This window comes from Trametes versicolor (assembly GCF_000271585.1).
Source record: "Trametes versicolor FP-101664 SS1 unplaced genomic scaffold TRAVEscaffold_5, whole genome shotgun sequence".
NCBI classification, from domain to species: Eukaryota; Fungi; Basidiomycota; class Agaricomycetes; order Polyporales; family Polyporaceae; genus Trametes; species Trametes versicolor.
Window position 1 is genome coordinate 1,160,946 of NW_007360325.1, and position 20,678 is coordinate 1,181,623.

The 20,678-nt window shown below is 59.3% G+C and overlaps 6 protein-coding genes and 1 non-coding gene across 7 annotated transcripts; 4 read left to right on the top strand and 3 right to left on the bottom strand.

Moving 5' to 3' along the window:
• Nucleotides 1-96: 96 nt before the first annotated feature.
• Nucleotides 97-702, top strand: TRAVEDRAFT_36813 (riboflavin kinase; the record flags this gene model as incomplete). The annotated part of the gene is made up of 1 exon (XM_008039095.1): nucleotides 97-702. One exon carries the CDS (start codon nucleotides 97-99, stop codon nucleotides 700-702), a length of 606 nt encoding a protein of 201 aa, XP_008037286.1.
• A 1,172-nt stretch (nucleotides 703-1,874) lies between these two features.
• TRAVEDRAFT_71487 (uncharacterized protein) lies at nucleotides 1,875-2,964 on the bottom strand (the record flags this gene model as incomplete). The annotated part of the gene is made up of 3 exons (XM_008039578.1): nucleotides 1,875-2,415; nucleotides 2,477-2,527; nucleotides 2,608-2,964. The coding sequence occupies 3 exons, from the start codon at nucleotides 2,962-2,964 to the stop codon at nucleotides 1,990-1,992; spliced, it is 834 nt and encodes a 277-aa protein (XP_008037769.1). The 3' UTR covers nucleotides 1,875-1,989.
• Nucleotides 2,965-3,974: 1,010 nt separating this feature from the next.
• TRAVEDRAFT_28588 (uncharacterized protein) lies at nucleotides 3,975-5,268 on the bottom strand. The gene is made up of 6 exons (XM_008039039.1): nucleotides 5,067-5,268; nucleotides 4,775-4,909; nucleotides 4,672-4,713; nucleotides 4,507-4,599; nucleotides 4,253-4,450; nucleotides 3,975-4,193 (listed from the first exon to the last, which is right to left on the bottom strand). The coding sequence occupies exons 1-6, from the start codon at nucleotides 5,211-5,213 to the stop codon at nucleotides 4,158-4,160; spliced, it is 651 nt and encodes a 216-aa protein (XP_008037230.1). The 5' UTR covers nucleotides 5,214-5,268; the 3' UTR covers nucleotides 3,975-4,157.
• Nucleotides 5,269-5,423: 155 nt separating this feature from the next.
• On the top strand, nucleotides 5,424-5,524 carry TRAVEDRAFT_t68. The gene has a single exon. It is a non-coding gene; the product is annotated as a tRNA-Lys (tRNA).
• A 326-nt stretch (nucleotides 5,525-5,850) lies between these two features.
• On the top strand, nucleotides 5,851-7,900 carry TRAVEDRAFT_19833 (uncharacterized protein; the record flags this gene model as incomplete). Its single annotated transcript, XM_008038971.1, has 3 exons — nucleotides 5,851-5,887; nucleotides 6,101-6,402; nucleotides 6,467-7,900. 3 exons carry the CDS (start codon nucleotides 5,851-5,853, stop codon nucleotides 7,898-7,900), a joined length of 1,773 nt encoding a protein of 590 aa, XP_008037162.1.
• Nucleotides 7,901-8,922: 1,022 nt separating this feature from the next.
• On the top strand, nucleotides 8,923-13,107 carry TRAVEDRAFT_46717 (uncharacterized protein; the record flags this gene model as incomplete). The annotated part of the gene is made up of 12 exons (XM_008039202.1): nucleotides 8,923-9,012; nucleotides 9,075-9,214; nucleotides 9,276-9,380; nucleotides 9,457-9,579; nucleotides 9,634-9,757; nucleotides 9,863-10,190; nucleotides 10,249-10,518; nucleotides 10,583-11,608; nucleotides 11,681-11,782; nucleotides 11,842-12,414; nucleotides 12,466-12,700; nucleotides 12,756-13,107. The coding sequence occupies 12 exons, from the start codon at nucleotides 8,923-8,925 to the stop codon at nucleotides 13,105-13,107; spliced, it is 3,468 nt and encodes a 1,155-aa protein (XP_008037393.1).
• Nucleotides 13,108-13,752: 645 nt separating this feature from the next.
• On the bottom strand, nucleotides 13,753-20,543 carry TRAVEDRAFT_121374 (uncharacterized protein; the record flags this gene model as incomplete). The annotated part of the gene is made up of 19 exons (XM_008039579.1): nucleotides 13,753-14,661; nucleotides 14,713-14,753; nucleotides 14,810-14,987; nucleotides 15,039-15,368; nucleotides 15,423-15,551; nucleotides 15,608-15,910; nucleotides 15,960-16,260; nucleotides 16,310-16,524; nucleotides 16,573-16,806; nucleotides 16,864-17,023; nucleotides 17,077-17,297; nucleotides 17,348-17,453; nucleotides 17,512-17,678; nucleotides 17,742-17,950; nucleotides 18,008-18,848; nucleotides 18,901-19,713; nucleotides 19,764-19,867; nucleotides 19,921-20,091; nucleotides 20,150-20,543. The coding sequence occupies 19 exons, from the start codon at nucleotides 20,541-20,543 to the stop codon at nucleotides 13,753-13,755; spliced, it is 5,826 nt and encodes a 1,941-aa protein (XP_008037770.1).
• Nucleotides 20,544-20,678: the final 135 nt, after the last annotated feature.

Sequence of the window (20,678 nt, forward strand, 5' to 3'; positions counted from 1 at the left end):
GCTACGATCCTCTCCTTATCGCATTCTAGCAACACTCCCAACCAAGTTCTTCCAAGAACATCACGATCCCCAGTTTACGTAGCACCGCCCAATCCAATGACCACCGCACGTCCACTCATCATCGGCCCTTCTACGGGGCCCGAAGCACCCTACCCCCTGCACATGGAAGGCAAAGTAATCAACGGCTTCGGGCGTGGCTCCAAAGCACTAGGAATCCCCACGGCCAACCTTCCCGTCGACGAGAGCCTGACACCATGGATCGCTGATATCAAGTCCGGAGTGTACTTTGGCTGGGCTTCCCTACGCCTACCACCGTCGCATCCGAACCATCGAACGACATCGTCAGACACCTCCTCCCCGTCAGGAGCGCACTCCGGATTCAGCATCTATCCCATGGTGATGTCGATCGGATACAACCGGTTCTACAAGAACACAGCGCGGTCGGCTGAGGCACACGTCCTCCACGAGTTCGGTGCCGACTTCTACGGCGTCGAGATGCGGCTGTTGATTGTGGGGTTCATTCGGGAGGAGAAGGACTACGCCGACGCAGGAGCGCTGATCGAGGATATCAAGCTGGACTGCGAGGTGGCGCGCAGGAGTTTGGACCGCGAGGCTTGGGCATTGCGGGAGACGGGCAAGGGCACGCTTGATGGAAGCTGGTTGGTGCGAGAACCGGCAGAGGAGAATGGCGCCGTGGTATAAATATGAGAAATACAGAAGTGGTTGCCGGGAGACGGGAATGGTCCTATGCTCGTTGCAGGCTGCCCATGCGTACACGCGTACCGCGGTCTAAGATCAAAAGGACGCTCCTAACATCTCTTCTGGTGTTACAGGCTTGCTTGGACATGTTCGTTGATCCCTCCAGAATTTTGTGAGCACGCAATCCACTTTATTCAATATTTAAATCCACTCACTTGCCAATCAGACTCGAACATGGGCCGATAATAGTGCATTCTTGTCATTCTGACGGAGAGTACGATGTTTCTCACTCCCCATTCTGTGCATGGAAGGCGAAGCGACAGCCCTACGAAGGAGCTGCAGCGCTCAGATTTCTCTGCGCAGGTACGTCTCCTCGGTGATCCATAAAGCACATCGCCTGCTCACCCATCTATGCAGGCAAAGCCCGCATCTACAATTATGTTCCTAGGAGATCCCCACTCATTGCCCCAAATATTCCCTCATCAGCTCTGCTGAATGGCATCAGCAGACTTGTTTGTTGACGAAACCAAACTCCTATCACCGAGACCGCGAAGGGCATCAGCCATGGTATCCACCCCGGGCCCTCCCAGTGGCAGGCTGCACGCTCTACAGGAAATCCTGCCGCTGCACGGTGGCCTTGCCAGCCACCGCTAGCCATGAGAAACCTTCACGCCCTCGCGAGAGTACCCTAAGGACCCTAGGGCGTTCTCGCTGGGTATGGACCGAGACACCGCTTTGCGCTATGCTTTCACCACACCCTTGTGGTCTACCGTCCCTCCATCCAAAAAAAACCGTCGTCGGTCAGCGGTGTACATGTGGTGTGGAGGGATGGAGCCCCAGACGACCCGGTGTATCTGGTGTATATCATCCTCAGCCTGGCATTTACAGGTGTCGCCTTCCTCGTCCATGTAGGGCACACGGAGGCTGACGGCGGACGCGCCGCCAGGACCATGTTGAACGGTCACGGTGCAAATTCGGGCGTGTTTTCACGGCGACTTGGTCATCTGGAGGGGCAGTGGAATGGAGGACTAGGCACCGAGTCAGTACTCTCACCGTTCCTTTTTTCATACGAAGTCGTGTGGTTGCCAGAACCGCAACTACATGATAGTTTGGGGCCCTCGAAGGGTAAAGAAAGACGAATCGTTTGGGGAAGCGTATACGATCCGGGAAAAGTCATGTTCCATATTCTAATTCGAGATGCTCCATCCAAGAGACAGTATTAGTACACACAAGGTAAACCCATCCAAAAAGCACACAAGCACCACATCCCCCACACCTCCCTACTCCGTATCAAACACCAGCGCGCGGACCTCGATCGACGTGCGGCGCGCCCTCCAGCGCCGTCTTATCCGGAAACGCCGTATGCGGCGTCAACCTCGCCACACCCTCCTCGGAGTCGTAGCACTTGATGAGCGTGACCTCCTCGGGGGTCTGGTCCGCGAGGTAGTACCACTCGTGGCGCGGGTGGTAGCGCACGCTGTACGCGCCGCCCTCGCGCTCGGGGTAGATGAAGCGCATGGGGACGAGGTCGGCGTGCGCATCGAGCGTGCGCCAGTCGGACACCGCGAGCGGGTGGTGCGCGACGGGGTGCGCGATCGGCCGCCAGACGTTGATCAGGCGCACGCGGCCCTGCAGGAGGCGGTCCGCGTCGGCGGGGAGGTGGTAGCGCACGCGCGCGATGGAGGCGGCGTACGTCTGGTCGACGTGCACGAGTTCCTGTGGGGCGGGGTGAGTGCGCTGCCGGGGTGGAGTGTGCATTAGGCTGGGAGATGCGTACGGCCGGGCCACGGATCTGGTTCTCCAGGGTCCCCTCGCCGGCATCTTCGGGCTTGCGGCGCCTGTGCATGTGCATGTGTGTCCGTGGTCAGCATCCGCCCTCTGGCCGCACGTACGTACGCGTCGCGATACACGCCTGATGGTGTGGTCGAAGATGAAGACGCGCTTCGCGCCCGTGACCGTCTTCAGCAGCTGCTCGACCTCCCTGTAGTACTCCGTCTTGATGCGCGCCTCGTCGTCGAACGCGGTCTCCGCGCTTGGGGCCGTCATGAACTGGAACCCGACGGTGTCGAGCGTGAGCTCGTGCTCGCGCCCGCGCACGTCGTGGACGACCACGGGGCGCGGGTCCTGCCCGACGTTCGTGCGCGGCTTGCCCGCGGGCGGCGTGTGCAAGTATGAGTAGGGGGGTTCGGACGAGTCGTCTGTGGGAGCGTAGTAGTTGAGCGTCGTCGGGACGTCGTGCGGGGAAAGGACAGCGGCGGTGGCCATTGTTGCTGGGCGGGTTCAAGTCGCGGTGGTGTGGAGGTACGGTTGGTGGGTGAGGCGAGGGTGCCGGATAATGGTGGTGCGGGGTGCTGGGCCGTATATATGCTGTTTTACGACGACACCGCGCGTGAACATCTGCGCAATTACACGCTGGAGCGTAGCGAATTGCTCCTTGATCCCCGACGGGCTCTTGCTCACTCAGCCTGTCAAAAAGGAGAAGTACACGTTCCGCGAGTGTCTCTAGCATTTTGAAACGCACAGGGACAGCCCGAGCAGAGTTACCGGTATTCCTTGCTGATGAGCGACACCATCGGATATTGATTTCTAAGGAGCTGCGCTCTTTCAGAGGGGCGTCGAGTGTCGCCATATCAGGCTCTTATGACGGGCAGTGATGGGTGTCAATTTCGCGGGTTCACTCGGTGGTACACTCACTACCACAGGTCTGATTGCCGCGCTCCTCATACGGGTCCGAGGGAACATGGGCTCGAGGGAATCCGCCCGTCAACGCTTGGAGGGAGGTCAGCCGACACTCGTGTTCACTGCGTAGGCCGGATCCTATGGAGTATTATGCATCTGCCGATATCGCGAGAAACGGATATCGAGGGCGAGTGAGGGCTGCAGGGAGCTGTACTGCTAAGGGGTGAAGGACCGCTGCTAGCCTGCTACAATGTTGCGGTGAGAATGATGACTGTTCGGAGCCAAGCATCGAGCGCTTACACTATCCTACTCGTCTACTACCAGTACTCAGGGCTTCATCTACCCCTTAAGTACTCCTACCTACTCCTACGCGCGTCGTTCAAAAGCAGCAGCTTAGCACAGAAAGGCTGGCAAGTCACAACTGGCAACAGCAGTGCCATTTCTGGATCTACGATTCTCTTGTCAGCGTACCATACAGCGCTCCGCACAACTGGGTGGCAGTAATCAAATGGACCAGGCGATGATACTTGCTGGACTCGGTCAATGTTCATCCCAAGGGAAAATGATGTGCGAGTGGAAGTGATAGTCGTACCTGCATCGAGCTCAATCCGCATGTACAGCTGGCCTCGTTCCAAGTCTCCTCGCACCGCCACATGTACAACATCTCCATAGGCTCACACGACCGAGATGTCCGAGTAATAATAAGCGTTTCCAACGTCCATGCAAATAGACAGTTAGATACATGCAATAAGTCCATCGAGGTTGTGTAGTGTCCACACTCAGTCCTGCGCCGCCTCCTTGGGCGCCTGGTTGGACTGCACACATCCGCATTAGCTCGCCCCGTCTGAAGCATGCAATGGGCACAATTACTGACCTTGGACTTTTCGCGGGCATCGCCCAGGTCGGTCGGGCCCTTGTCGCCCTCGCCCTGCACAGTGCCCGATTTCGAGCTGCCGGGCTTCTCCTTCTGCTCGTGCTCGGTCTCCGCGTCGGCGGTCTGCCCAGGCGCGCCCTGCGAGAACTTCGCGTCGTGCTCCTCTGCGCGCTGTGCGTCCGCGGGCGAGTCCGAGTCCTGTTCGAGAGGCGGTCAGGACGTGCCTCCCTAAGCGGAGACCATGGGATACGCACGGACGCCTGCTTCACGGACGCGTCGACGTCCTTGGCGGAGGCGGTCGTGCCCTCGTCGTCGGTCACGGCGCCATCATCAGCGGGCGCGGAGTCCTGCGTCATGGGAGCACACACATGTCAGCGGGCGAGACCTCTAGGGCGGCCTGGACCTGGGGCAGGACTCACCGACTTTTCGGCGGGCTCGTCGTCCTTCGACGCGTCCGCGTCCTGCGGGGCGTTCACAGCGTCAACTCTTGCGACATTTACGCGAGTGAAGGCAATCACATACCTCAGCGGGAGCGGGTGCCTCCTCCTTCTTGATGAGCTCCTCCGACGGCGCGTGCGCCTTGGCAGCCTTGTCGTGGTGAGCGTCGGCGTTATGCTTGCCCTTTTCTTTGCCGGACGAGGTGAGGAGGTACGCGGCCTGCACACGAGCGCAAGTCAGTGTGACGGGAGCTCGTGCTACACCATGGTGCGCAGACGCGTACCGCAGGGCCGAACACGAGTGCGGAGCCGATCTACATAGGCACACTTGTGGGTCAGTCGGTGTACACATTTATTCACTTGGAGGCCTGACGCACCATCCAAGGAAGGTCGCTGCTTTGCTTCGCGCCATGCTCGACGCTGGTGCTGGCAAAGCGCCTGCCGGCGGGGCGAGCGGCAGCGCGTGCGCTGGCGGGTGTGCGGAGGGACGCAAAGAGGCGGCGGGAGAAAGTACGGGCAGACATGGTGCTATGCGTCAAACAGTGAAGGAGACGGGTGAAGGAAGGAGAGAAGGCGTGCGGGTGCGGGGGAAGGTGCACTGGCAGAGCTCGTCGGGCGTCGGACGGGATCGGTTTCCCCGCTCGGCGTCATTCGATGACGTTGTCGTTCATTTTGCGCAATAACGGTACCTTTTACGCATTGTACATATCCCGCTATGGGTGTACCTTTACAACGCCCGCCTAGCTCAATCGGATAGAGCGTGAGACTTTTACGGACCTCCTGTCCTCAGGATTCGGGAATCTCAAGGCTGCGGGTTCGACCCCCGCGGTGGGCTGTTATCTTTTGTTGAATGGTTAAAGGGTCGGGAAAGGTATATGAGCAACAACATCTCCTTGCGGTCCTCTTATACGTGTCAACCCATGTCAATCACCCGAGGGCCACTAATACCACACATGCATTTTAATGCTTTCAGGAAAATGGCCTCTGATAGTGTTTCTGACGACACCGTTTAGGCGCCCGTGTGTGTCTCCTCAAGCTTCCTCCGAATCACTCATGAGTCTCATCCAACACAGGTGCTTCGACTTCAAAAAATATCGCCCACAGGGTGCGGCCCGCCTGTATTGTGTCCGGTTTGAATTCCAGGACAGATATGCATGAAACATGCGTGGATTTTCTACGCATGACGGAGACATCGGCAGTACGTACACAACTCACACCCACTGCCACGGCTCTAGCTCCGTGGTACAGTCGTATCGGATTGAGTGCGGCCATAGCAGCGCATCTGATGTATGTGGTGAGTCTTCTACGTAACTGCCACGACGTGCGGGGTATCAGGTGCGCGCCCTGCGCAGCCCTCGGTGCGGTGGGCGATGATCCCCATAGACCTTGCGCTCAAACGACTCACCCGTAGCTACTGACGATTTATACCTGCCGATGAATCAGCCCGCACTGTACACACTACCTGAGGAGGTACTCCAGCGCATCTGTCGTGTATTGGCGACACGCGTTTACCCCTTCTACCCAACGGCCCCCCATGGGCTGGTGACCTTGGCCCTCACCTGTCGCTGCCTCAGCGAGATCGCGCTCGACGTCCTGTGGAGCACACTGCGATCACTGTCGCCGCTGCTTTGCACGCTGCCGGAAGATCTCTTTGCGTTTCTGCCTGTTCCGGCGAACGGGGATGGGGGATACCAGTATGAGAGGTATAAAGCGGTACGTGAAACGTGATTGCTGGGCGAGCCTCGTCGGACATAGATCTTACTTCCATATCCTGTAGGCCTTCCTGCGCGATCCCGTTCCGCAGGACTTCGTGCGCCTTGCGACGTACTCGATCCGGGTCACGGCGATTGACGCCAACGCCAGAAATCCCGCCTTTTGGGACATCGGGCGCAAGTTCCCCACCGAAGTCTGGGACGTGCTTCTCCGCCATGCGCCCAAGCCTCTGCTCCCAAACCTGCGCTTTCTCTATCATACAGAACGACCAGTTCAGGACGAAGAGCTTGTGCCAGGCCGAGGATTCTTCCATCCTGCAGACCTTCTCTTTGGGCCGAACCTGCGGGTGGTACAACTCGCTGGCTTGTGGATACACCCCCACCGGCCCACCAAGGCCATCCAGGCTCTTTCTCGTGCGACGCAGCTCGTAGAGTCGCTGCGTCTAGAAGCGAGGATAGGCCGTCCGTCAAACTATGCATCGTTGGCTTGTCCCGAGCTCCGTGGATTCGACCGCCTGGTCTACTTCGGCGGCTACTCTATAAACGTCGGCCCCGAAGCTCTCACAGCCCTGGGCTCCTTGCCGAGCCTGCAGGAGATGCTCCTCCACGTCGAGCCGGCGGACTATACCTGGGACGCCTTGCCGCATGGACGGCACACGAGCTTCTTTCCCGCGCTCACGAAGCTCACGCTGTACAACATCGCCTTCGAGTGGTGCGCCGCGTTCTTGAACACCCTGTCATCCGCCGCTCTTCAGCAGCTCCACATCCGCGTCCATGACCCGTACTGCGTCACCCCCGACGGCGCCGTCTTCGAGGCCCTCTGCGCCGCGATCGGTGGTCTCCCCAGCGGCGAGTCTCTGCACGACCTCGACATCCGTTCTCCACGCACCGCCGAAGTCGTTCTCCGGCCCGCGTACCCCGCGCGCCACATCGCCCCTCTAGCCGGACTGAAGAGCGCACTCCGCCGCCTGTACGTGAGGGGCCCGTGCCAGATCGACGTCGACGACGCCACCCTGGAGGCCATGGCGCGCGCGTGGCCCGATATTCAGGAAATCATGCTGCCGTGGGTGGACCACCCGGACCACATCGACGACACCATCCACGACGAGGAGCTCGAGAACAGCGAGCCTCCGCCGTACATGCCCCGCGCGACCCTGGCGGGCCTGGACGCGCTCGTACGTGGGTGTCCGCAGCTCACGCATCTCGCGCTCGCGTTCGACATGCGCTTCGTGCCGGAGCTCGGCGAGCGGGAGAACCCCGTCCGGGCGCCGGAGCAGGTGTCTGCGCTGAAGCAGCTGTCCGCGGAGGGATCGGTGCTCGAGGACCCCATTGGGGTTGCGGCGTTCCTTGCTCTTATGTGTCCGCGGCTGAAAAAGGCGGGCGGGGACGATTGGCAGGACGTGATGTGGTACTATTTGGCGTTCTGTCGGATACGCGAGGAGGAGAAGAAATGGGCGGCGGCGCGTGGGAGAGGTCTTCAGGGTGCCGCGTCGGCGTGATGCTGGTAAATGGGCACAGACCTAATTTTCCGTGTTCAAAAGTAGACTGTGGCCACCTTGTGAACTCTTTACGTCGTGGTGCCCAGCTCGACGAACGAGGACATATATCCTACATAGGAGAACAGGAACCACCAAAATCGTCGGCCAAACTCAAACCATTCTTCTACACATGTATGTGTACGTGCTGGTGATTGTGTCACCTGTCGATCTTTCTGTACTACTACTACTAGAGCCGCATAAACGTGGTTGGAAGCCTGTACGAGTCCTCACCAGATGCTGAGAATCAGTGAGATGTGTCTCGGCGACTTGGACTGAGGTATGATTGAAGGCGGGCGCGCATAAGTTGAGGGAAGCACAAACGAAACGATTACGCCGGCAGAACGGCTGTGGCAGCGATATACTAGAGGCGTCAGAAATGATAGAAGACCAAGGAAGACGTTTGCGAGCCTCGAGGAACGTTAGGATGGATTCTTGGGATGAGGCACAACTGAACTTCCCTGCTGGTGGCTGCTCGGTTCCGGGCTGTCGACCTAGCTCGGGGCCGATCCTACGGCGGCATCTGTCATCTGTGCAACGGATCAGCGCGCTCTTGACAACCAATTTTCTGGTGCGTCGCGGTGCGAGTACATGCAGTACGAATATAACGGTGAGTATAAGTACAACGCTGGTCGCTGCCGGAGAAAGAGAATGGCCGCGGTGGAGCAACGGAGCGCTTTTAATTTAGAGGAGGCGCCGAAAAAGGGAAGCGGGGACGCGGTGGCGTGAGCTGCGTTGTTCCTGGTGAGACGCCGGACGCGTCGAGGCTTGGGCGTGTTTGACGCGACGCGACGTGCGCCTCGTGCTAAGCGACCAGCTTCGCTTCTCACGCCCATGTTCGACTCGCCCTCTAAGCGAGCCATTGAACACTGATGCTTGTTCGCTGAGTCCCCCGTCCTCCCCGTCGTGTCGCCCGCAAGAGGTCCCACCGACTGTCTCTTCTTCCCCCGAATTCTGTACCACTAGCCATCCGCCCTTACGCCCTCATGCCGCCACCACAACCGCCCCAGGAGGCGACCGACATCTTCTCCATTTCTGACCAGGTTCTTGCCGACAGGCTCCAGTTCATCGAGGAAGTCAGTATCCGTTTGGTAGGTGCCCCCCTGGTGCAGCGCGACTGACCGCGTCCCCTTCGCAGATTGGCTTCGGAAACTGGGGCAGCGTCTGGCTATGTCGCCCAAAGTCGTCGACAGAGCAGCAGCTACACGAGACGAAGATTGCAGTGAAGCTTGTACATCGCTCAAAGACGTCCACAACCGCAGCACGAGTCAGGTCACTGTATGCGCCGTTCTCGCCTCTCGTCGCTTTATACGTGCTCACGCACGAAACGCGTTTACAGATGGAACGAGATGAAAGTCGTCCGCTCACTGAAACACGAACCCCACCCGTCTATCATCCCCTTCTACTCGTTCATCATCACGCCCTCGTATGCCCTTATCACAATGTAAGCCCTCCGCCGCAGTCGCCCTCTTCATGCCCGCGCCCGAAAGCGTGTCTGACCCGCGCTTCCCTTCTCCCAGGGCCTTCCACCCCCGCCTCATCACCGTCGAGGTCTCCGAGCCGCACGCGAAGGAATGGTTCCGCTCTCTCCTGTCTGGGGTCGAGTTCCTGCACAAGCGGGGTGTCGTACACAACGACATCAAGTAGGTCACACTTGCTGCTTATCGCGCTGCAACAAGCGATACTGATGCAGCTAGACCTGCGAATATTCTCCTCTCGCACGAGGACGTGCCGGTTTTCGTTGACTTCGGATTTGCAGAGCGATACGACGTCGACGCACCTGAGGCATTCCACAGCAACCTGTCCTACGGTACTCCTGAGGTTCGTGCATATTGCCACTGTTTACCAATCGTTACTGACAGACCGCCCCTCATTTCATTTGTGATTATATGCGCTTTCTTTTGGCGTGCAATTTGCTTCATACAGTATCTATCCCCAGAACGCGCACGCGGCCTCCCTCACGACACGCGCAAGTCGGACGTGTGGTCACTCGGCGTGACTTTCTTCGAGATCCTCGTCGGGCGCACGCCGTTCGAGCATGCCGAGGGCGAGACATTCGCAACCAAGGACGACCTCGAGAAGTACTGGGCGCGCACGCTCCGCGGCAAGTGGGTCGGCTCGTATAAGATGTCTAAGGGCGTCGAGAAGCTCCTGCGGCGCATGATCCTGCCCAACGCGGACTTGCGCTGCAATGCGACCGACGCGATGAAGGATCCATATTGGACTGCGGCTGCCGAGCCTGCTGTGTCACATCGTACGTGCTGCCTGAAACCCGCGTTATTGGTCGGGCAAAGCTGACGTTTCTGGTGCAGGGAAATCAGCGAGTGTGTCGCACTCGCGCCCGACTTCGCTTGTCCTCGACAAGGATGTGTCGAAGCTGCTTGACGTCCTCCCGCCGTGGTCGCGCGCGAACAAGGAGAAGGAGAAGGAGCGCACAAGGACCGAGAAGACCAGAGACAAGACCAAGTTCGCGACCGTCTCTGGGAAGGAGAACGTGCACGCAGCCACGGACGCGGAGGCAGGGCCTACGCGTCCCGGCCATGCACGCTCGCAGTCGCAGCCCAAGCTTCAGGTCTTCGAAGGTATGCTCATCTTCGTTGCCGCTTGTGCTGCTGAATCCTGCATTGCTAACGAATTCACCCTCAGCACCAGCGACGGCGCGCGGCGTCAACCAGGCAAAGCGTCAGAATGCCGGCCCGAGCGTGTTCTCTGCCTTCTCCCCCGTCAAGCACTCCCCGCCTGCACCCTCGCTCGCCTCCGCAGCAGCGAAGGAGAATGCTGGGCTCCCCGCAACCAAGGCGGCGCGGACGACACGCAAGCCGCTCGGCCCGCGGGCGCCCACGCCGCCCACCTCTCCCATGCACGAGGACGAGCTCAGGCCGCAGGCGTCCAAGGAGAATGCGCACCGCGAGAAGGAGAACACGAAGGACCGGCGCCGCAGCCAGATCCTCCGTGACGTCACAAGCGCGCGGAAGCAGGACGAGAACATGCTTTCTTCGTCTGTGAGCATGAACACTAAGCGCAGCGAGCGCGGCCTGAAGGCGAAGACGTCTGAGATCAAGGAGAGCACGAAGGCGGCGGACACGAGCGGCGGCTCGGTGCGGAACCGCATGAAGGAGTGGGAGCGCGAGCGCGAGCGGCTGAAGGAGATGGAGCGCGTGAAGGAGCGTGTGCGCGAGGTCGAGGAGGAGCGCGAACGTGACCGCGAAGAGCGGGAACGTGAGGAACGGGCGCGCGAGGCGGAGTGGGAGCGCGCCCGGCAAGCAAGCTTCGAGCGACAGAGGGAGCGGTCGCAGACGCAGGAGCGCGAGCGCGAGTTCTTCCTCCCGAAGATCAGCGTCGGCCCGCCGCTGTCGCCCACCGGCAGCGCGATGCCCATGTCGCCGCTCAGCCCGCTGTTCGAGGAGCCGTCGCAGCTCGTCGAGTCGCCTGTGGACCTGTACCCGAGCGCGCACGCGGCCGGGAACGAGTCCGGGATCAGCGTCCTGAAGCAGAGCCTGCGCATGTCGATGAGTGGTGCGGTGCGCCTGTACAAGTCGTCCACGCAGCTGCTCGGGCGGTCGACGCCCGCGCTCACGCTCGGTTCCGACAACGTGGACGACGAAGAGGAGTCGCGCTCCATGAGCTTGAGCGCGCGTGCATCTTGGGAGGACGAGGAGCTCGTCGCGAAGGGTGAGTCCGCTTCCACTTGCCATGACGCTGCTCGCACGCGGCTGTGGCTTACTAGGGGTTGCGACGTGGTAGCTAAATCGTCCCTTCCTACCGTGCGCCATGCAGTGCGTACCGAGCAGCTTGCTGCCGAGAACCGACTCGACCGGATGACGATCTGGATCCAGAACGTTGAGAGTGAGTTGTCCATCTTCATCCGTCCAGCCTGCTGTTGACTGACCGGGTTCGATTTGCAGAGGTCGTCGACGAGGCGCGCCAGAACTTCGCGGCCTCGACGAGCTCGGGACCACTCCCGCCGCTGCCTGTCGCGCCCGTCTCACGCCGCTCATCCTACACCAGCCGCTCTGCACGGGCAAACCGCATGCCACGCAAGATCATGGCCGCGAACCAGATATTCGTGAACGAGTATGAGTCCGGCGTGTTCGACCGCAGCACGCTCTCCGCCTCCGCGTCCCCGCTCCCCAGCCCGTCGTTCCTCAACACCATGAACTTCGCGGAGCACAGCCTGCCGACGATCCCGTCGGAGATGCCGAGCCGCGTCTCGCACGACAATGACGTTGAGCACTCTCGCTCGTACATGGGCGAGGAGCAGCCGGGACGGGCGAGCACAAGTGCGCTTGCGGTGCCGGAGACGCCGTCGCGGAAGCGGAGGGCGACGGTCGTGACGCGCTCGCCAGAGATGAAGCGCAAGACGCCGAGTCTGGAGATCGACACCTCCCCGTCGAAGCGGCGCGAGAAGTCGAAGTCGTACAGCGAGCTCGTCAGGCCCATCACGCCGATCACGAAGCTCGAGTTCGAGCTGGAGCGCTGTACGTACACATATCTTCTCATATTGCTGATGTATGCTGACCACTGCACAGTGGCCCAGCCGACGCCGACACCGCGGTTGTCCACCATGGTCGACAAGAACCTGTTCATCGCGACGTCGCCGGCCCAGAGGGTCACGATCCAGGAGCCGCGCTCCACACCACCTAGGGCGCAGAACGACCTAACGGCTTCGCCGCTCCACGTTGAGCCGTACCCCGCAAGGCCCGCCCAGTCGGGTATCACGATGGACACGCCGGCCAAGCGGCACATCGAGGGCGTTTACGACAGGTGAGCTTACCGCGCATAGATGCATTGGATGATACGATTCTGACTATGTTCTCAGGTTCCTCATGTCGACCACTGGCGTGAAGCGTGCCGGCAAGGGCTACCAGTCGGACAACATCGGGCCTGTCGGGAACGTGGCCCGGCCGCACTCGTCGATGGCGAAGCGCAGCCAGAAGTTCTTCACTGCGACGCGTCGCCCGATGCCGCCCCCAGTATCGAGCGACGACATCCGGCGTGCGTCCTCGTCTGTGGACGAGTTCGGGACCTTCTGCCCGTCAAGCAGCACCCCCGCCGTACCTGTCGGCGAGCACGGCAAGAACACGCTCGCTGGCGGCGTCCGCAAGGCGTTCAAGGCGATCGTGACCGGTAGGCCTGCCGCCGCGCGCGGTGGGAAGCCGGTCTGGGTTTGACACCCATCTCATTTTCCCGTGCCCTGTCATCTCTCCTGGGGTTCATCTCACTTGTGCGTCTGGACTCGTCCTTCGCAATGCTCCGGTGTTTATCCAGATCTCGTCTTCGCTCCATTCGATTCCACTGCATATATAGCTTGGCTTCGTCCCATTCGCATTCCTGCACATCACTTCACACTTCATCTGCATCGTCTGTTGCATTCCCATCCACATTGCCATCCCCGTCCCCATCGCCTTTGTCCCAGCCTACCCGCTCCGCCCATCTTGCTCCGCATCTCCCGTCGTCGCTATCTATGTCTCGTCAGTGCTTTCGCGTTATTCCAGTATCTATCGACGCTCCCCCATTGCACGAACCGCCACGGACCTCACGACTGGTACCTGCCCCTGCTCGCCTTACGCTTACGCTCTGATCACGCTTACGCCCATGTAGTTACCCTTACGCCCCCCCAATACGAAAGCGTTCCGCGGTCTGCGACCACCAAACTAAACATCCTCGGTCACTGAGATTTAAGTTGAACGCGAGAGTGAGTTGGCTGCGCGCTGATAATGATTATAAATGGCAAGAGAGAAGATGCGATAAAAATACAATGGACAACATGCAAGCGAGGACAGAACAGATATACGACGGGTCTAAGCTATGAGGCTTTATGATGGAGGCAGTACGCGATCTCGACGGAGCTGCACGGGCGGTTTGCTACCCTCGCCCTGCTTCAGACGCTTTGCGGCTGCGTCGTCTTCTGGGGCGTCGCCGTCGCGGGCGCGTTTCGCAGCATTGGCAGCACCGGCGTTTGGTGCGGCCCCCGCAGCAGCTACTGCAGCACCGCGGCCACCGCCTGGGGCGGCGCCTCGGATGCTGAGGCCTCGAGCTGGGGGAACGCCGCGGCCGCGTCCTCGGGGTGCGCTTGCACCTCCTGGCCTAGCTGGGAGACCGGCTTTCCCGGGACCAGCGGTAGCGGCGGGGGGAGCAGAGACGGGGGCAGGTGCGGTCGACGTGGATGCAGCGGCAGAGCTTTCTGCTGGGGGCGCAGCGATGGTCGGTGTGGGCGGAGCAGTCGCAGGGGCGGCACCGGGGGCGTTGCCTTCGATCTGCAGGATCTTGGCCTCGAGCTCCTTGACCTTCGCTTGCGCTCTGACGAGCTGCTGGTCCTTGAGCTTGGAGCGTGCGGCGGCCTCTTTGCGGCCCCGCTCGACGGCATCGGCGATCTCCTTGGAATGGGTCTCCTCGAGCTCCTTCTTGTGCGCTGCGATGGCGGCGTCGATCGCTGACTGTGCGTCTGCAGGGACGGCCGCGGCGCCTGCCGTCTTCACAGCGGCTTCGACGGCTGCCTTGAGCTCCTCTTCGTGCTTCTTGACGAGGCGCTCCTCCAACGCGCGCAGCTCTTCCGCATGCTTAGCGATGATGTCCGCGGAGGCTGCAGATGAGGTAGAGGCACTCAGTTCTGTGCGCAGCTTCTCGACCGCTTCAGCCACGGCGGCACGTTGTGCCTGTGCCGCACGCTCGTTATCTGCCATGCGGGCCTTGGAAAGACCTGCGATGCGCTCTTGGTACTTCTCCTGTGAAGAGATGAGTAAGGCGCTGACCAGCATGTCAAGGGTACTACGTACCCCAGCGAGGCGAATGTTGCTGATCTCTTCGTTTGCCTTAGCTACCTCCGCCTTCAGAGCCTATAGGAATCGTTAGAAAGAGATTCTGATATTAAACGAAATGGAGGTGGACAAACCTCAGCACGGGCGGCCGCATCCTCACGGGCCTGCACGAGCGCCGCTTTCTCTGCCTCCCACTGGCTCTGAGCGGCAGCGACATCGGCAGGGATTTCTCCCGCTTCTGCAGACCCCTCAGCCTTCTCGGAAAGGAGACGATCTCGCTCTGCACGCAGTTGCTCCTGCACCCAAAGTTAGATTGAGGATTATGGCATTTCGGAGCGACTTACCAGTTCGCCGACTTGCGAAGATACAACTAGATGAGCTGCCTTCTCCTGAGCAAGTAGGTGTTCGAGGTTCGCCTTCTCCGTGCGAAGCGCCTCCAACTCCTTGGCTAGCTCGGGGTCGACTGGGGCGCCGCTTGCAGCAGCCTCTTCGGAATGCGCATTGGCTTCGTCAAGCTCCTGGGTCAGAGATTCTACCCGTGCTTGTAGCTCCGTCGTAAGAGCGTTAAGTCGCTGGATCTCAGCGCCTTCGCGCTCAAAGCGGGTCTTGGCCTTCTGGTTGTTTTCTTTGTTCAGTGTCTTGAGCTTCACATGAGCCTCCTCAAGCACGTGGATCTAACCATAACGTGAGCATCGAATCAACACACAAATGTGCAACTTGACACATACCCTTTGCTCGTGAGCTGCAATCTCCCCTTTCTGAGACTCGATTGTCGCCAACAACTCAGCATTCTTGGCCTGCAGCTGGGTGATTTCGTCCTTGAGGGATTGCATCTCGGCAGGATCGATGCGGTCGTACTAGCCAAGACCTTGCGTGAGATCAAGCGAGGAGCTAATGGATTGTCCGACCTTACCTTCGTCAGAAGTTGTGTGTTGCGTTCTTGCCAGCGCCGGCTCTCGTTCTCAAGAAGCTTGATCTGTTGCTCCTTCGCTTCAATCTCGGCTTGCGCAACACGGAGCTGCTCCTTCGTAGGCTCCAGCTCGGACGATACTTGACGAAGTTCAACCTCGAGCTGGCGGGCGCGCTTCGCGTACGAGTCGCAGTCGCTGCGGAGAGTAGCATTGCTCTCCCGAAGGATCGACACTTGGTTGATCTTCTCCGCAAGCTGGCTGTGCTGAGCGTCAGACGCAGCGGATTGGACAGCACGTTCCCGCTCCTAGACAAATTGTGAATCCCTGACCAAAAGGTCAGATAACGTGACATACCTCTGAGAGAGCTCTGCGGGATTCGTCAAGGTTCTGCGACAGGTGGTCGATTTGAGTCTTCAGACGCGTGTTCTCCTGCTTGCTGAGCTCGAGCTGAAGTTCGATGATCTCCTTCTCTTTCCGCAGATAGGTTACCAAAGACCGAAGTTCCGTGAGCTTGGTGTCTGCGTCGTCGGAAGCCTCAGGTTCGCCAGAGTCGTCGGTAGACGAAGTTGCAGCTTGCTTGATACGCGCTGCATGAGTGCTGACGGTTTCAAGGTGCTGGTGCAGAAGACCATTCTGATCACTGAGGTCCTTACACCTGGGAAAGGTGAGATGCGACTTGATGTGGAAGCATGCCTTGCACGTACCTGGCTTTGAGATCAGCGATCTCCTTGTCGAGTGCTTCCCGCTGTTGTTGCCAACTCGCTTCTGAGGTTGCGAGTTTGGCCTGGGCGGTCTCAGCCGCAGCGCGACCCTCCCTAGCAGCGGCTTGAGACGTCGACAGCTGCTTCTTCAGGTCCTCGACACTCTTGATCGACTCCGCGTGCGACAGGACCTCTCTTGAGTAGCGCTCCTCCGCGGCCTATTCTTGTAATCAGCACGATGCGAGTCACTCAATGGTCGCACATACCTTGGCGCGCTCTTCCTGCTGGTGGATCTCGACTTCCCAAGTAGAACGATCGGTCTGTATGTGCTGCGCAGAAGTGCTTATGTCCACAATCGTGTCCTCGAGAGTCCTCTTGTCATCGGCCCATGCGAGACGCTCGGTGTCGAACTTCTGCTGAAGCTCGGTGTTTGCCTGAGTGACCTGGGCAAGGCGCTCCTCAGCCGCACCGAGTTTCTCTTGAAGAGCCTCAACCTCGGACTGAAGGGAGTTAGACCTCGACTGAATACCGGGCGAGTGTGCGGTGGCGAGGCTTACCTGGCGTCTCGTGAGTTCGGCCTCGGTTGCAGCCCGATACTCGTCGTGGGTGGCGTTGAGGTTGGCCAGCGCAGCTTCGTTAGCCTCACTGATCTCCCGGAACTGCTGCACGTGACTCCTCGCGGAGGAAAGGTCGACCTCAGCAACCTTCAGGGCAGACCTGAAGAACGGCTGTTTAGCATGTGCTGGTACGTAATCCGCTAAACGACATACCGCAACTCCGCTACCTCGGCTTCGAGCTGTTGCTCACGCGACAAATCATCGTCGGTGCGGGGTGCGATTCCGTTGACACCGCTGGCTCTCCGCTCGTAAACGGCGAGCTTCTCCTCGTTCCCTTGGAGCTGCCTCGTGAACTGCTCAACGCGGTCTTCGAGGTGTTTCTTGCTGGTCTCAGCAGCGATGAGCGATTCACGCGTCTTGCTAAGGTCCTGAGACTGTAGGGATGTAAGAGGCGTCGTTCGGGTTAGGGAATGAATCAACGTACAGCCTTGTCCAGCTTGTTCTGGAGCTCTTTCAGGTCGAGTTCCCGCTGCAAGGTGATACGGCGCACAGACTCCCGTTCTTGAGTAAGCTGAGTGCGCAAGTCTTGGCTGCAGATCACCGTCAGTCCCCGATGTCGTGACGCTTGTAGAAAGCGTGAACTCGTACTTTTGGTCATCGAGCAGCTTGATCTGGCTGTCCATGCGGCGACGATCGTTCTCGCCTGAACGCTCAAGATCGTTGTGCATCCGCTGGACGTTGGCCATCAGGTCGGCAAGGTGGGAACGCTCAGTGGCTAGGGTCTTATTCTCTTCCACAAGGCGGCCTTGTACGCTCTGTGTAAACGACGATGGAGATCAGCGAACACGACACTATCACTATGGCAAGGCAAGACTAACCTCCCAGATCTTCTTCTCTGCGCGCAAGTTGGCGCACTCGTTGCGGAATTGCTCCAAGACACTATTGCTCGCGATGAGGTCTTCAGACATGCGGTTGCACTCAATGTCGATGCGCGTGTACTGGTCGTAGAGGTGCTGGTTCCGCTTCTGCAAATCTTCGCTCTCCCGCCTCTGGATGATGATCTGTTCCTGAACCATACGTTGACGCTCTGGAAGGGATGTAAGCACGATGAACTTTGTACTCATTATATATGTAAGCAACTCACCTGTGAGGACCTCAATCTGAGCATTGGCCTTCGCGAGTGCAGTCCCCAGCCGCGTAGCCTCTCGTTGTGCTGCAAGAGCCTCATCGCGTAGGCGAGTCGAGTCGATACCCATTTCAGTGCGATAGGTCTCGAATTGCTTCTGCATCTCCTCGAGCTCCTTCGACGCATCAGAAGAACCCTCAGCAGACTGCAATTGCAAAGCACCGTTGACTTGACCATTGGTGATGCGTGCCACGGCGCCGCCAGACTGCTGCTGCCTCGAAAGCAAGCTGCGCAGGGTGTCCCGCTCCTTCGCGTAGGACTGGATGGTCACCTCGCTGCTGCGCTTGTGGCTCTCGAGCTGTTCCTGGAGTTGCTTGATCGCCTCGTGCGCCTCGCGGACGGCCTCGCCCTGCTCGCGCTCCAACGCATCCTTGTACTCCTTCTCCTCCGACTCTAGCTTCGAGCCGAGTTCGCGGACGATCTTCAGCAGCTTCTGGTTCTGCTCCTGGAGCTGGGGTATTGAGCGGAAGAGAACAAGGTTGTTGGTGATCACGGCCTCGATGTTCTCGGCCGGACGCGTCGCCTGGTCGTGTTCCAGTTCTTCGTCAGATGGTATTGAGGGGTCTTGGTGGCGACCGAGTTCCTTGAGGAGTGTCCGAAGCTGACGACCAAGGTCCTGAAGTTGCTTCTCCAGGAGCTCGTTCTCCCGCGTGCTCTTCGAAAGCTTCTGAGCGTTCTCTTCGGCTGTCGTGGCGAGAGAGTCGCGTTCGGAGAGTGCCTGCGCAAGCTGAGAAGCCAACTGTGAAGCTTCTGACTGCAGCCGCTCGTACTCGGAACGTTGCTGAGAGAGGATTGGTGCCTGCAAACAATGTTCGATTCAATGTAACACTTTCAAGGCTTGTCGTACATACCCTCTCTTCAATCTGAGCAAGTACAGCAGACAGAGTCCGATCCATGTGATCGTACTCTGCGCACTTTCGGGTGAAGTCTTCTTGGAGCTTGATGTAATCCGAGTATACCTCCGTGAACGACTTGCCGCCTCTCTGAGCACGGCTGGCCATGGCCACGGTGGGACTGAGTCCAAGCATGCCTTGCGTAAGGATATCCGAGGGAGTCCCTCCGTTGCGCACGGGAGTGGATAGCCCGCGCGCAGGGGTTGCAGGACCCCCAGGGGAAGCGAAGGACGGGATAGGGAACTCCCCACGGTCTAGCCTGTCCAGTACCGCTTGGAGCTCCTCAACCCTCTTCTCTGCATCCTCCGCCCGTTGCCTCTGGTTCTCGATCTCCTCTCGCAACACGGCCTCCCGCCTCTCTGCCTTGTCACCGATGCCGGCAAAGTCGTTCTCGAGACCGTCCACGATCTCCTTCGTCTGCTTCTCGCGTTCCTCCATCATCTGGATAAGGCGACGGAGGCCTGCCGCTTCGCTGGAGTACGTCGCTTCCTGTTCGGCCAGTTGGCCCTTGAGGTCTTGGACGCGGGTCAAGGCTTGCGTGAGTTGGTGAGACTGGGCCGTGTGTGCCGACTGAAGAGCTTTCAGCGTGCTCTCAGTAGACGCATGATTCTGAGCGAGGGAATCATGAGCAGCCTGGAGTTGTGCGAGCTCCGCATGCTTCGTGCGACGGTATTTGGCGAATTCCTCGGTCTTGGTGGCGAGCTCGGCGGCGGTGCGCTCTGCCTCGCCTCGCGCAAGTTCCAGTTGTTGAGTCAGAGAGTCGAGTTTAAACTGAAGATATGTTAATCAGGTGAGACGCGTGCAAGAAACAGTGAGCGTACCTTCGTGGATGCTTCTGAAGAACTAAGCTCCCGAACCTTACGTTCGAGGCCCTGCTGGTCTTGACGTGCCTGCTTGAGGTCTGCACGAAGCGTCTGGATCTCGGCTAGACAAACACAACATTAACTGGGTTCCGTACGCAAGCCAGACCAGACTCACTGTCGCGCTGCGCCGCATCCTCCTGCAGCCTACTGACGACACCCATCAGGTCGCGCTTCTCGCGTTCTGTCTCCTCGACGCGTTGTTTCAAGGTCACAACCTCAGCAGAAGACGACGTCTGAGTATTTGACACGGCATCGAGTCGTTCTTGCAGCCTAGCACGTTCCGCGGCTATGGGCACGCGGCAGAATTAGAACCCCCTGAGGGAATGCGCATTGTCACCACACACCTAGAGAGTCCCTCTCTTCCTTAACCTGAGCAAGTTCCTTCTGCAAAGTCTCCGCGCTCGATTCCAGCTCTGAGGTCGCGGTCTCGCGATCCTGCAGCGCCTGGTCCAATTCCACATCCTTGCGCTGAATGTCCGCACGCGCCTCCTCGAGCTCCCTTTGGGCACTTTCTGAGTCTGTGGCATGAGAAAGAAGCACTCTGTACAGTAGCACAAGCGACTCTGGAGAGGGGGTAGAGAGGTTCACGTCGGGGAGCAAGCTAGACAAGTGGTCGAGGTCGATGTCCTCGGGAATGTTGACAGAAAGGGTGGTGGGAGGTGCTGGAGAGTTCTCCCGCGTCGCAGACTCGACGACCGCCGCGGCTGCGGCCTTGCTTTTTCTGCGAGTTTTCATCATGACGGGTCGTGGACCCGGTGAGGGAGGGGAAGGTGGTGGTTAATGACGCGCCACCGAGCATTGTGCTCGGAGGCGTTGCTTGTCTGTATTTGGCAACGGCCTCTGGATTCAACAGACGCAAACAAGACCGCGTAG